Source organism: Lucilia cuprina, chromosome 4, assembly GCF_022045245.1.
Source record: "Lucilia cuprina isolate Lc7/37 chromosome 4, ASM2204524v1, whole genome shotgun sequence".
In the NCBI taxonomy this organism is placed as follows: domain Eukaryota; kingdom Metazoa; phylum Arthropoda; class Insecta; order Diptera; family Calliphoridae; genus Lucilia; species Lucilia cuprina.
The window spans coordinates 46,683,157-46,698,546 of NC_060952.1; the positions used below are offsets into that span (position 1 = coordinate 46,683,157).

General features: G+C 28.5%; 1 protein-coding gene across 5 annotated transcripts in view; it reads left to right on the forward strand.

The window, feature by feature from the left end:
• Window positions 1-15,390, forward strand: part of LOC111679981 (probable ATP-dependent RNA helicase spindle-E) — a 52,297-nt gene that overhangs the window by 22,026 nt on the left and 14,881 nt on the right. For 4 of the 5 annotated variants that reach the window (XM_046948591.1, XM_046948593.1, XM_046948594.1 and 1 more), the window contains exons 2-13: window positions 494-623; window positions 1,250-1,489; window positions 5,213-5,329; window positions 5,398-5,621; window positions 5,688-5,842; window positions 7,084-7,250; window positions 10,819-11,149; window positions 11,469-11,605; window positions 12,913-13,538; window positions 13,607-13,757; window positions 13,828-14,052; window positions 15,007-15,348. In XM_046948591.1, coding sequence (XP_046804547.1) covers window positions 513-623; window positions 1,250-1,489; window positions 5,213-5,329; window positions 5,398-5,621; window positions 5,688-5,842; window positions 7,084-7,250; window positions 10,819-11,149; window positions 11,469-11,605; window positions 12,913-13,538; window positions 13,607-13,757; window positions 13,828-14,052; window positions 15,007-15,348 — 2,826 coding nt within the window. In that variant the 5' untranslated portion in view covers window positions 494-512. Of the gene's footprint in view, window positions 1-493; window positions 644-1,249; window positions 1,490-5,212; window positions 5,330-5,397; window positions 5,622-5,687; window positions 5,843-7,083; window positions 7,251-10,818; window positions 11,150-11,468; window positions 11,606-12,912; window positions 13,539-13,606; window positions 13,758-13,827; window positions 14,053-15,006; window positions 15,349-15,390 lie in introns of all 5 variants that reach the window. The other variant, XM_046948590.1, reaches the window with a different exon arrangement.

The window sequence follows — 15,390 nt, forward strand, 5'->3', positions numbered from 1 at the left end:
TTGTCGTTAAAAAAATAAACCGGATAAAAAAATTTGACATACAAATTTTTGAGTCTGACAATTATTAAAAATCCGTTTTTTCTAAATATGGTATGGGTGATCTCAACCAGTGCTGTGTTCTGTAAATTTCGAATTTTAAAAAAATTTCGAAAAATATATAATCGTCTCGTAATTTAAGTATATTTTGTTAATCACATAAGTAAAATGCAGAAGATATATTTCAATGTTTTGTTTCTCGACTGGAAAAATATAGAACAAGGGCACAGATCACATGTTAAGTGTTTTTTACTGCCACGCCGTGTTATCTGGTAAACTACGTAAGATACGAGAAACGGGTTTCAGTAGAAGGACCCAACAAAAAACAAAAATATAAACCATAATATACTGATGTCATGTCTTGCAAGCAGACCAACTCTTACCGCCGTAGCGGGTTATTTTGGGCCCGCTGCGTTATATAAATATTAGTTTTAACAAATATATTTTTTATTTTAAGGTTCCACAATACATCTTAGATGATGCATATCGTCGTGGGGAGTATTGTAAAATTGTATGCACTCAGCCGCGAAGAATTGCAGCCATTTCAATATGTCGTCGTGTCTCTGCAGAACGAAATTGGACTGAAGGTACGGTGGTCGGATATCAGGTATGCATGTTTAAATAAAAATAGGTATTTAATTGCAATTATTATATTAATGTATTAAAATCAGACTGTTTTTAAAATTTATCAGATTTAAATTCATTGCCTCCTTTCTGTATTGTTCTTGAATCGAGAAAACATTTTAATTGTCTTCCAGTTTTTAACAGTGTTATTCAGTTTTTTTTTTAAATTGTACGCATTAAAATTTAGCAAGAAATATTTAAATTCATTGTGTTTACCCTGTTTTATACAATATCATAAATTTTTTGATAATTTTTCTCGATGTGGCAAATACAGAAATTGGGTACATATATAATGTATATTATACGACATAATGCATTCTGAATAATACGTTGTAAATTATTTAATAATTTTATATTTCATGGAACAATTTTTAATCGTTGATATCTACAAAACTAATTGTCCTTTTAAAATAAATTAAATAGCCTATACAAGCCTCGTATTTTAACCAAACAGACAGACGGCTATATACCCTATATTACTACTGATGGTCAATTAGTTTTGAAGATATGAATGATTAAACAAGTTTTGTTTTTTTGGGATCAACCTTTACGATCTGTTACATAATTATCATTTAATAATTTAATTAAGGTCGGCCTACATGCCAACTCTAGTGATGATACGCGATTACTTTACTGCACTACCGGTGTCCTTTTGCAACAATTGATTAAGAACAAAACTTTGGCACCTTATACACACATTATATTAGATGAAGTTCATGAACGTGATCAAGATATGGATTTCCTATTGATTATTGTGCGGCGTCTTTTAGTAACTAATTCAAAGCATGTTAAAATAATTTTAATGTCCGCTACCATTGACACGAGAACGGTAAGTAAAAAAATTCATATATTTTTACCATACATTAGGGTGGTCCTTTTGTATTGAGCAAAAATAAGGTTAATGTTCCTAATTCTGATGATTTCTAATAAATATTGACGTACAAAAATTTTATTTTCGTTGGGAACATCTGCAATTTCAATATTGAAACACCCTACTATACATCTATATATAAAAATTAATGTGTGTTTGTGATTTGTTTGAAGTATATAGACTGCTAAACGGCTAGACCGATTTTATTGAAATTTTCACAGTGTCTTTTGAAATAAATGCTACTTTTATTTCAAAATGTCAAGTGGGCGAGGTGCCAGAAGTCGCATACCTCAAACTGCAACAGCTTAAGTCCTCAAATTTTGTACGACAACTTTGACATCCATATTAACACATGTTGGCAAAATGAACAGCCTAGCTACAGTGGGCGTGGTACCTCCCATATAAACAAATCTTAAATTAGTATATCTGTAAAAGTATAACAGATAGATTCTTTTTTCGGAGCCACATTAGTATCGACACAATATTTAGGACATATTTAGGAATTACATACTAACATGCATTTACCTGGGAAACTTTTGAGTTGAAATCTTAAAATTTTGCGCTAATACCTAAGTCCATAAGAATAGTTGTTAAGAAAATGAGCGGAATGGCTACTCTCCATAGAATAAAATGTTAAATCCGTATATCTGAGAATATATAACAGCTAGAGTCCTCAAATTTTTTCAGAACTACTTTCGGATTAGCATTGAATACAAAAATTTGCTTATCTGGGAAACTATTTGAGTTAGAATTTTAAAATTTTGGGGGCGTTGCAGCTCCCATATGAATAAAATATACCAAAATTCGTTTATGTGGGAAACTAATAAAGCTAGCTTCTTCAAATTTTGCACAAAGAACTTTTATATCCATCTGAACATTTTGAAGAAAAAAGCGTACTTTCTTTCATTAGGTGGGATGGAGCCCCCATATTAATAAAATAGAAAAAATTGCATGTCTGGGAAACTATTATAGCAAAATTTTGAAATTTTGCACGAAAACTTTGAAATCAATATGAACATTTGGTAAATATAGTGTTTTTTAATTTACATTGCTTTTTGGGTAGAAAAGCACACTGGGTATAGCTAAAGTCGAGGATATGGTAATAAATAAATAAAGAGTTCCATAGTAGGAATCATAGTTGGTGGTAGTGCACTAAGTTTGCAGTTTCTACTAAATGTTAGTAATAGTGCAAAATTATTCACTATCACTAATAGATATTTGATTATTTTTTTTCTCCACTAACAGGATATGGAGAAATGTAATCATTCACTAATCTTCATTCAAATATATCATTATATTGTATTAATTTGTACTCTTTTATATATTATTTATTAAATTAATTAATAATATTTTTATAAACACTATTTTGTGAGATTTATTAAACATCCCTGTAGTTACGGTTAAAAATTTGGACTATTTTATTGTAGTGCAAAATTTTTACTAACTTTTTTCAGTTGTAGTTGTATGTTTTACTGCAACTAATTTTTTGTGGTAGTTAAAATATGTTTCACATAGTGGTAGTGATTAAAATAGAAAAAAATCAAAATTTCGTCAATATAGATGGATTTAATAGAACAATAAATATCTCATCCACTACCTCCAACTCTGGTAAGAATTCTATATTCGGCTATTCGAATACCCTTTATACCCTTCACCATGATACATTAAAAAAAACAGTCCGTACGAATTTTATTACACAAAAATTTAAAAAATACCGTTTATAAAAGAAAAAAGTACCAAAAATTCCCATTTTATAGAAAAAAGTACCAAAAATCTACAGATTTTCATTAGGACTCTTAAAATAGGTTCAATATTATAAAATACAATAAAATAAAAAGTATCTATGGAAGCAGGAAAAAGAACTAGAAAAACCACCTTTTATATGTTGTCCCTTTCTTCAGGATTCACATGCTTAATTTTATGTTTCTAGGTTATTGTATTTTTTATAGAAAAATCATAAAATACCTTTTTAAGAACGAAAAAGTTAAAGTTTTTCAGAGGTTGTTTCGATTTTTTTTCTCATGTCTCCATTATTTATGTAAAAACCGATCTTTTTGCGAACTTTCTGATAGAATTATTGATACTCGCAGATATCTGGAGTATTTCGAATACTGATTTCAACACAAACAAACATACGGAAAACGCTAAATAATTATCTGATTTTGTTTTTTGATATTAGCAATATTTGTATTCGTTCATTTTTTAGTTCTCATAATTTTTTATATAAATGAAACGTTGACTAAATCTCAGAAAATTAAATAAAGAAATTCAAATAAAGAATATTTTAGAAGATAATAATAAAATCAAGAATATTTTGTCATTTTATCAAGATCAAAATACTTTAAGATTCTGTAAGTAAAAATGGATTTTTCCAAACACATCAAACTGAATTGGATTATATAATCTGGAAGCGCAAGTTACGTGACTTTTTGGATTATCATGAAGGAACAGTTGATGTTATAGATGGTAAATTAATGAAACACGTACCATCCTCCACATCAGCTGAAGAAAAGAAAATAAACAGAGATAAAACAGATTTATAGAGAAAATCAAATAGTTATGCAACGTCGATGATTACAATCGCAGTAAGTTATGAAGTATACCAAAAGATATAGAAACCTGGAAATTATTAATGTTACTTACAATTTGAAGAGAGTTCCAAGGATCAATTATTCCAATGTGGAACAGAAATGAAGATGTTAGTCTACATAAGTATAGCAATACTGAAAAGCTTATGATTGGACAATGTTTTAAAATCAAAGAACGAAAATAAACTGCCAGAAGTTGAAATAGTCTTAAATCTAAGTGAATAGATGCGAGGGTTATCATGTAGTCATGCTTCAGAACCCATAAAATATCACTTTTTGGTACTTTTTCGTTTTTAATATGTACATGTTATTAAGTATGGAGAGTAAGAATAAGGTGAGAACCCATAAAATGGAACTTATTGGTAGTTTTTGGTTTTTCAAAAGGTACTTTTCCAATTTCCTATAATATTGAATATATGAATTTCGGCATGTAAAGCCCTAATTATATGAGAATATATAAAAGAGTGCTATTTCGTACTTATTCGTTCTGCAAAAGGTACTTTTTGAATTTTCTATAATATTGAATAAAGATACATTAAATTAGGTATGTATAGCCCTGATTAGGAGAGAACACTAGACCCTAGAAACATGAATTTTAGTATGTAGAGTAGGAATTAGGTATGCACCCATAAAATGGGAATATTTGGTTATTTTTCAATTTTTTATAATAATGATCCTAGAAACATAAAATTAGTTAAAACTCTCATAAAATGGGACATTTTCTATGCAAAATTCCTTCAATAAACCATTAATAACTTTATTAAGCATTTATGAATATGGGGTAAGTCTATAAACATGCAAAGTTTAATTTCGATTCAGGGTTTTCATTTAATTCCGGCTATATCGAACATTTGGACCACAATGAGTTTCACTAAATTTCTAACGACCAATCCATAATTTGAATTCAAATTTACATAAAACCATTAAAAACTCGGCAACGAGATCAACATTAATGATTTTGTTATTAAAATAAATAAAAAATCATATTTTTAATACAATCGGTTTGCTCCGAAATATTTCTTAACTGTTTTAGTTTTGATTTTTTGTAAAAGCTTAATTATTTTATATTAAACATCTGTATTTTTTTTTTAAGTTTTCAAATTACTTTAAAGTTCGGAAATATCCTGCTCCAGTAATAGGAACCGACACTCGTAGACTTTTCCAAGTTAAAGAATTTTATCTCTGTGATTTAGATCGTATTAATAACCTAGTAAGTAAAACTAAAAAAAATATTATTATTGTATAAATATAAACATATTATTTTTGAATATATTTAAGAATGCCCAAGTAAGTCTAAATGATCCCGGAATTTCGGTCGAAATGTACAATTTAGCTTTAAAATTAATAATTGTTATTGATAATATTGAAAAACAAGATGCTGCATTTAGTGCAGATCCAGATGTCGATGAAAATAATAAAACGTCAATATTAATATTTTTACCGGGCATAAATGAAATTGAACAGATGTGTAAAAAATTGGAACAACTTAAAGATACAGATAAGTAAGTACAAATGTTTTCTATTGAACTTGAAATAAAAATATAATATAAAATTTATTTTTTTATTAGTAATCAAGTACGACTCTGCCCAATACGTTTGCACTCTATCATTTCGCCAGATGAACAAGTTAGAGTATTTAATCGACCACCTCCTGGCTATAGAAAAGTAATTCTTGCTACCAACATTGCAGAAAGTTCTATTACGGTTCCAGATGTAAAGTATGGTGAGTAATTATTACATGCAAAAATCAAATTTTAATAAAAATGTATACACCACTTAGTGGTGAGGATAATATACGTTTGTACTGATGATGGGAGGAAGCGTTTGTGGGTATATATTTTTTACGCCCCGTACCACTCTAGAATCTTTCTTTGGGTTGTAAAACTATGCCATGAAAAAAAGACGTGATAGGTTGACGTTAACAGGTGCCATAACGACTCCAAAGTTTGGAGCTGTATTTACAAAAAAAGTACATAATAAATTTGGCACTAAAGAAATCGTATTTCGGAAAGATTTTTCTTATTTATTGTCAATAAATCCCCATGAGATCTCCTAAAATGTTTAAAATAAATTTAACAAATTTTTAAAAACACTGAAATTCAGATTTTAATCGGCCGTTGAAAGAAATCAAACATTTTTGACCATAGCTGAGAACTATTTCGCCTTATCTTATATGAACAAAAAGTAATATGTATCATCATATTTATATTTAAACTCAGCAAAAAATAATTGATGTTATATTTTACAAAGGACATCTTAATCATATCTAAAAAGGCTTTTGGTTTATTTTTGACATCTAAATATTGGATTTTTACCGCTTCTAAAAATAAGATTAGATTCATTTCCAAAAACCTAGTTAAAAGTGAGAAAGCAGTTGTAGGAAAGTCACAACAAAAATGTTGGTAAAAACAATGAAATATCAAAAGCGTGTCATTGAAAGAATAAGGTTTACTTTTGACATCTAAATATCGGATTTTTACAGCTTCTAAAAATAAGATTAGATGCAGTGGAAACTGAAAACTTCAGAGACGTTGAAAGGGGGAGAAGGTGGTTACGATCCATCGAACAATGAAGCTCTCTAATATACATACATTATGGTTGCATAAAATTGATAGTTGCTGATGTTCCCATCAAAATTGAAAATTTAGTTCTTTGTAGGACACAAAGGTTAAATAGATTTAATCTCTTATCGATTTATTTTCTGTTTTTCAATATTTCTATCAATTATGTTATTTTTCAAACCCCACATTCTTTCTCATCTTGTGATAACTATTTAATCTAGATTTATGATTATAATATATACTCATAAGCTCTTCATTGATATATCACCTTATTGACCTTATTGAGCTTACTTTTAATTTTCCGTGGGATCATCAGTTCCATATTTCTTCACCATACAAACAGGACCACCATAATAAAGATTCATTACCATTTTTGGGTACTAATTTAAATTGTTTTTTACAGTAATTGACTTTTGTTTGACCAAATTACTAGTGACAGATACTTCCACTAATTTCACGAAATTGGAAATACAATGGGCTTCAAGAGCAAACTGCAGACAAAGAGCTGGTCGTGCTGGACGAGTTATGAATGGTCGTGTTTATCGCTTAATACCTCGTTCATTTTATGAGGTAAGTACACTAGTTTCATCGTTTTTTTTTTTTTTAATTTATGTAAAAAATAAAAAAACGCATTGTTAAAAAGTTCTGGAAGCAAAAACAAGTAGGTGCTAAAATATATTTTACCAAAATACCGAAATTCTAGTCCAAAGCTGTCACTGACTTCAATGATTATAACGGTCACAAGAAATCACTAGCTATGTAACCAGTTATTTTTTTATGTACATTAGAACAATAACTTTTTTTATTTTTGAAAATATAAAAATCCGTTTTTGAAATAGTTCACAAACAGATCGTGTTAATGTTTTTAAATCTTGATTTCTCGTATAAAAAATATATGAATATATACTTAAATACACATACATATATTTATGTATATATGTGAAATAATGTGTGTTTATTTGTTTTTGACTGTGTTTGAAGTCTATAGACTACTAACCGTCTGGACCGATTTTACTAAAATTTGCTCTGTCTTTCTGTATGTCTGGAAGGAACTATAGGCTACTTTTATTTTTTTCAGCTCCTATATAAATATACATTAAATTAAAAAATCGTATATCTAAGAAATTATTAAAAGTAGAAAAAAATGGAAGGACTTTCAATATGAAACATGACACCTCCTATTAACGTAATACAATATTCAAATATCAGTAAAACTATAGAGCTAGAATCTTTTAATTTTGAATGAGTAGCATAAACATTTTGAAAAAAACCCATATAATTCAGTTACAAAAATACATATATAGAAAAGTGGAATTTGAATTATGTTAAGGGTAGCAAAGCACACTGGGTTAGCTAGTATATTAAAATATTTATACTCTACACCACTATTGTGGGGAGGGTATTATACGTTTGTGCTGATGTTTGTAACATACAAAAATATTGGTCCAATACCCACCTTAAAGTATACCGATCGATTCAGAATCATTTTTTAAGTCGATTAAGACATGTCCGTCCGGCTGGGTGGCTGTCCATGTAAACCTTGTGCGCAAGGTACAGGCCGCAATTTTCAAGATAATTTGATGAAATTTGGATCAAGCATGTTTTTGGACACAGGGACGAAGCCTATTGAAAATGGTTGAAATCGGTCCATTATTTCACCTAGCCCCCATACAACCGTACCTCCCGATTTAAACTTTTTATGACATAATTACATCAAATATTCTTCTATCTCTCTAAAAATTGGCACAAATAAGTTTTATATAAGTATAAATGACACTGCAGATTTTCGTAAGGATCGGCCCTTATTTGACCCTAGCCCCCATACAAACCCCCCTTCAAAAAATGTCTTAAACGTCTAAAATTGACTTGTAACCATTTGTATCGCAATGAAACTCAACAAAACTAACTGTTATTTATAATATATCCTTTTCCCAAATTTACCGAGGATCGGCAAATATTTGACCCATATAAAGCCTCATTTAGAAAATTTAGATTTTTTTTATCAATAAAGTGCTTAAATATTTTGGAATTATGGAAATATTCAACATAAAAGTTTCTTTATAAAATATAAAAATTTTATAAAAAGTTAAAATTTTAAAAATATACTCATGGTGTAGGGTATTATATGGTCGGCCATGTCCGACTATACTTTCCTACTTTTTTTGTATGGAAACTGTCAATTTAACCTTAAGATAAAAAATAACCCGACATTGTGATAATGGGAGTAATGAGATATGAGATAAGTCGTTAGATATTTATTTCATACTGCCAAAACAAAATAAAATTGAAATAAGTATGATTAGCAAAAAAAAAAAAAAAAATCAAATTAAATTTATATTTTGTTTTTATACTATTAGATTTGAAATAAAATGAAAATTCAACGTAAAATTGTAAATTTTCATATTATTTTTGTTTTTATTTGAAATTTGTTTCTATTTTTATGTTTTTCTTTGTTTTAATAAAAATTAAACTCAAATAAAACAAAAATTTCCTATCGTTTTGAAATTTTCCAAAAAAATTTACAAAATCATACGATTTTCAATTTTCCATCCGTATTTTCAGTAAGTTTTATTACATTTTGTATTTACACAATAATATTTATAATTTAATTTGAAAATTTGACATGTCGTTTTACTAAATATTATAGTGCGTAGACAGCTTTAATAAAATTTATTTTCTGAACGAATGAAAAAATATTTGATAGGAAACATTTTTTTATAAAATATTTTTCAATACAAACTAAAAATATTCATATTGTTATGCAAAAGTGTTTTTAGAATAACACACATTATCAACACGATTAGGGCGGGTTTCTTACTCATCAGTTAAACTAGGCTTAAATTGCTGTTAGATTAAACTCGGAACAAATTTAGGCGGACCGATAATTGTGTTTTTCAGTTTTAGATTTAAGCTCAGTTAACTTTGTTAGTATTGCCAAGTTTTCACTCAAAAACATAAACAATGAACAGCTGTTTTTGCAAACAATAGTTTTGTAAAATGGAAAATTTTGGAAAAATGTTAAACATTTAAAACAATAATTAATGAAACAAAACAAATCAGAAAATTGCAATGTACTTAAAATATTATGTTTTTGTTCTTCCGAAATCATTGTTTTATCGTTTTTGTTAATTGTGTTTTCTCACTTATAACTTGAGTTTAATTGGCCAATTACACTCAGTTAAACTAAGATAATAAGTAACTTTACTGATAACTGAAAAACACGAAACATATATTTAACCAGGTTTAACCAAAGAATGAAGATTATCTTTATCAGAAAAACTCGCCCTTATTATGATTTTTGAGTTCTTTTCAAAAGGTCCACCAAATTCAGTATATAAATAAGACCTTCATACGGCATACACTTTTTTTAAATGCCCAGTAAAATAACCCAGCAAAAAAAGTGAGGAAAAAGAAGTAGAATTTTCACCACAAATAACATACTTGAAGTACTTCCAATTTTGGTGAAAACCCTATGAATTGGGTGTTCATTTTTGACAACTATGAACTACATCTAATCTTATTCATAGATGCAATAAAAATCCGATATTTGGATGTCAAAAATAAACCGAATTAGTTCAATGACATGCTTACGTTAATTTCATTGGTTTTTCACCAAAGTTTGATCTACTTCGAATATGTTATTTGTAGTGACTTTTCTACATCTCTTTCCTCACTTTTAACTGGGTTTTTATTTGTAAGGAAATATTTGGTTTAAAAAAGCGAAACATATATAATCGCATTTTTAGATGTGATTAAGATGTCGTTTGTAAAGTATTACATCAATAATTTTTTGCTGGGAATGAAAGTAATATTTTGTTTTCATTATTCAAGAATTCCTTATAAATTAAAACCAATTAATAATAAACAAGCAAGAATGTTATATTCGGTTATGCCGAATCTTACCACCATCAAATCATTTGTAGTAAAATAGAATCAAATAATATGCAGTCAAATACCTAGGATTGGGGAATATCTTGCTTATTAAGCTTCGTATACATTTAAATGTTATTATAATTTCTATAGAGAATTGAATTACTTGTAAATATCATTGCACTAATATTTTCCAGGGCTATAAAGATAGTCATTATTTATTAAAATAAAAATAATAGTGCATTGCATTTAATAAATTTACTTCCAGGATTTTTTGGAAGACTTTAGTAGACCTGAAATGTTGCGTTGTCCTTTAGAAAGCGTTGTTTTAAAATCCAAATTACTTGAGATGGGTTCGCCTCCATATGTGCTCGCACTAGCAATGAGCCCGCCAAATTTGCGTGATATACATAACACAGTTATAACATTAAAGGAAGTTGGAGCCTTATATAAGTACACGAATGGAGAATATACAATTGATGACGGCGATATAACGTATATGGGTCGTATAATGGCTTTGTTACCATTAGATGTGCGTTTAACACGTTTAATAATGATGGGATACGCTTTCAGTGCATTGGAAGAAGCAATTATAATAGGCAAGTTGCTTAAAAAAATATCACAATATATTATTTTTTTCCATACTATAAGAGTAAAAATGGAGTTGCCCAAAAAATGTGAATTTTACTTAGATGGGTCTTATTTTGTGCTAACTGGGTAAAAATTTAAAAAAATCAAAAGAGTCCTATTATTTACCCAATTTTAAACTATTCAATCGATTACTCGCACGGGTTCCCGTTATCCTTAATAATTAGTTAACAGTAATTAATTTTAGACGCTAATGTACAAAATAAGACCCATCCATACAAAATCTAATCTACATATGTGTATGTATAATTTGTATGTGTACTTTTGCAGCTGCTGGTTTAAGTGTACGTTCAATTTTTAAATTTCAAAACTATAAACGTTGTGGTGAAATAAATGCTTACATCAAAAAGCTATCATGGGCTAATGGTTCCGGTTCCGATTTAATTGCAATCCTTAATGCATACAGAGTAAGTACAAAAAAATATTTTCATTTAAAAATTACAAAATAAAAAAAACGATAACCAAAAATTGTAAATAATATCGACTAAGTTATCTAAAATCTGTTACTTTGTGCACTCCAACTCTTGTTCTCAGAAACTGCAGAAAATTTTTAAACAATTCAAAAAACAATTTTCACAGGAAAAATTGTGAAAAATGTATAATGTATGTAGTGTATAAGTTTTTTTGTACTTAATGCGGATGTAATATCAAGTTTTAGCTGTTATATCAACTTTCAAACGACATACAACATTACCTAAATAAATGGAGACATTCAAAGGCCAGTTCGGCGAATCTCATATTTTTAGAAATGTATACGTTGGTCACTAGGTCATTTTATGACAAAATTTTCCTCCAAATCAAATAAATTTTATTTTTTCGTCATTTTCTATTTATTAAACTTATTTTTCATATGTGTATATGTATGTATGTATGTATGTATGTATGTATGTATGTATGTATGTATGTATGTATGTATGTATGTATGTATATGTGTGTATGTATATATGTACATATGTATGTATACATCTACACATATAAATATATGGTCTTAAATTTGGATGAAATGTGCACCAAGATTAGTACTATTGCATAGTACTGTAATCTGTAATAAAAATTTCGTTAACTGTATAATAACAATTTTTTATATTTACACCCCATTTTGAAGTATTTAGATAAGTTCTGTGTAAGTTCAATGTTACACAAATCTCAAAAAGTACCTTTTGAAGAACCATAATGTACAGAAAAGATCCCTTAAATAGACTCATCAGCACCTATAGCTTTTATGCTTAATTTTTAGTTTCTAATATTAATTGTTTGTTAAAAATATTGAACCAGAAACATGAAATTAAGCATTTAGAGCCCGGAGATTGAGTAACATATAAATGATGACTTTTTGGTACATTTTTCTTCAAAGAGTAACTTTTGATTTTTTTTGTAATATTAAACAAATAAACATAAAAGTAAACATTAAGAGCCCTAAGTTATTACAAATCTGAAGAAAGACCTTTTAAGTAGGAGAAATAGGTAAAAAGTTCCACTCATTTGAAAAAGCAATTTTTGTCCAAAATTTCCATCTTTGGCTCAGGCAATTTCTGACCGATAAAGCTAAACATTTGTGTTTGGCCCACTATCCAATAGTACTAACATTGGTGCACATTACATCCAAATCGATTTTCTAATTAAGTCACTTGACACAAAACTGCCCATATGTAAGCATTATTTGTTTTAATAAATGTATATATGTGGTAAATATAAAACGTAATACTTTTTTTAGGAATGGTCCACATTAAAGCAAGATGAACATTTCGATGAAAGTGAATACAAGTGGGCCAATCAAAACTTAATTAATATTCGTTCAATTCGAGAAATGCATTTATTAGTGAAAGAAATTAAGGGACGTTTAAGTGGTTTCGGCATTAAGGAAAACAATCGATCTCAGATTTCACAATGGCAGGAATGGGAAAAGGCGATCATTTTAAAAGTAATTATTGCTGGTGCTTTCTACCCAAACTACTTTGTTTATAACAAACAAAATGACATTGATAAAGAGAGAACAAAGTATCACATTTTATGTGGTCATGATCCCTGCAGAACAGTTTATTTTTCAAATTTTGACACGCGACACATTGGTCAATTATACACACGTTCAATTAAAGAGCTATTTAAAGACGTTCACATTAATCCAAAAAATATTGATATAAGTTTCCAATCGAACTCAGAAAGAGTTTTAGTGATTTTTAAAAATGACCCTGAAAGTGATGATAATGAATATCAAAGTATTACTACAAATGATACACAAGAGACTGTACGCGTTAAAATGCCAGGAGCTGTATGTACAGAGGTGTACAAAGCCTTAAGGATGCGTCATTTAAATATGCCTACATCTTTTGATGTTATGGAGTAAGTTTACTATAAAATAGCGAAATAAACCTTCAATATTAAAGTGCATTAAACTTTCACACTTAAAGATCACGTTCTGGTGTTAAGTTTGCCGAAGATCATGGACTGGGTATAATGTGCGATGGAGCATGGCGGCCAACTAAACGTTTATTGAAAAATGCAGAGTTGGTTGTTCTCCCATCTGTTTTCCAAAAAAATATTAGCGGTTATATAACTCATGTATGTCGGCCGCAGCGAAATTTTATATAAATAAATTTAATTCAATAGATTCTGCTTTTCTTAAATTTAGATCGAAAATTGTAGTAAATTTTATTTTCAACCTCTCTCGGAAATGGAGCGTATGCAAGAAATACAAGAAATGCTTAATATTCCAATAGACATCGAGAATTGTAAGTTTCCTCAAAATACCACTTTAGCCACTGGAATGATACTTTCAGCACCTTTCGAAAATAAGTACCATAGAGCTAGAGTTATCAAGACTATTGAGGTAACGCGACAGCATAAACAAGTTAAGGTAAGTTAATTAATCAATCGTTATCGAATCTACGTTTATTTATGTATAAATTTAAATACGTTCACACCTACCTGATCCCTAAAAAATCTATTTTTTTAATAATAGACATTGTAAAGTTATCAATTTACAATGTCTTTATCTACACGAAAAAAATCCATACATAATATATACGAAAAATGTCGTACATTGTACGAATCGTTCGTTGTTTCGCACGACGAAATTCTTTCAAATATTTTTGAAAAAATTAATTTACATAAATTGAAAAAAGGGAAATTTGAATAAATATGGTAAAATTTACGAAATATTAATTTATTCAAACATTTTTGTTCATTTTAAAATAAATTTTCTAATTTTAGTTCAAAATTATTCTCCACACGAATTTTCAATTTTTTTATGAAAATAATTCGAGAATAATATTATACTTCTTCTTAAATTTTATAAAAATGTTGTAGTTTTATTTAATCATAATATAATTAATATCATTATGTTTAATTTCGCTAAAATTTAAGAAAAAAATATTACGAAAGGTTTTCGTACTTTCGTAAAAATAGAAAAGGGTTTTATTTAATAATGGATTATTTTCAGTGTATCTATCTATCTATCTATCTATCTATCTATCTATTTATCTATCTATCTATCTATCTATCTATCTATCTATCTATCTATCTATCTATCTATCTATCTATCTATCTATCTATCTATCTATCTATCTATCTATCTATCTATCTATCTATCTATCTATCTATCTATCTATCTATCTACCTATCTACCTATCTATCTATCTATCTATCTATCTATCTATCTATCTATCTATCTATCTATCTATCTATAATTGAAATAATTAAACAAAATAATGAAATAAAATAGTGGTTATGTATATTGTCTTAAATATTTGATGTGAGGTGTGAGCGTACCTTTAAAATTGTGGGCTAATCTATACTGAACATTTTCTAGGTTTTCTTTATCGATTATGGTAATATGGCAATAGTTGATTTTCATCAATTACGTTATTTTTCGGATAAATGTAAGACTTTGGCAGACATTCCACCAAGATTATTTGAATGTCGCTTAGTGATGATAGAACCATCTCCAGTACGTTCACCCAATGAACAATGGACAGATGAAGCTATGGAACTTGTGCAAGAATATGCAGATTCCGGTATTATTGAAATAGAAGTTTACTCTGTAGTTGACGGAGTATCAAACGTAATAATAAAGAAGGATAACAGTACACTAAATGAAATTTTAGTGGAAAAAGGCCTTGCCCGTACATCTGATGAAAGTTACATGTCTAAGGTAAATAAAATATGTATATAAATATGTACCTATGTTATTTGT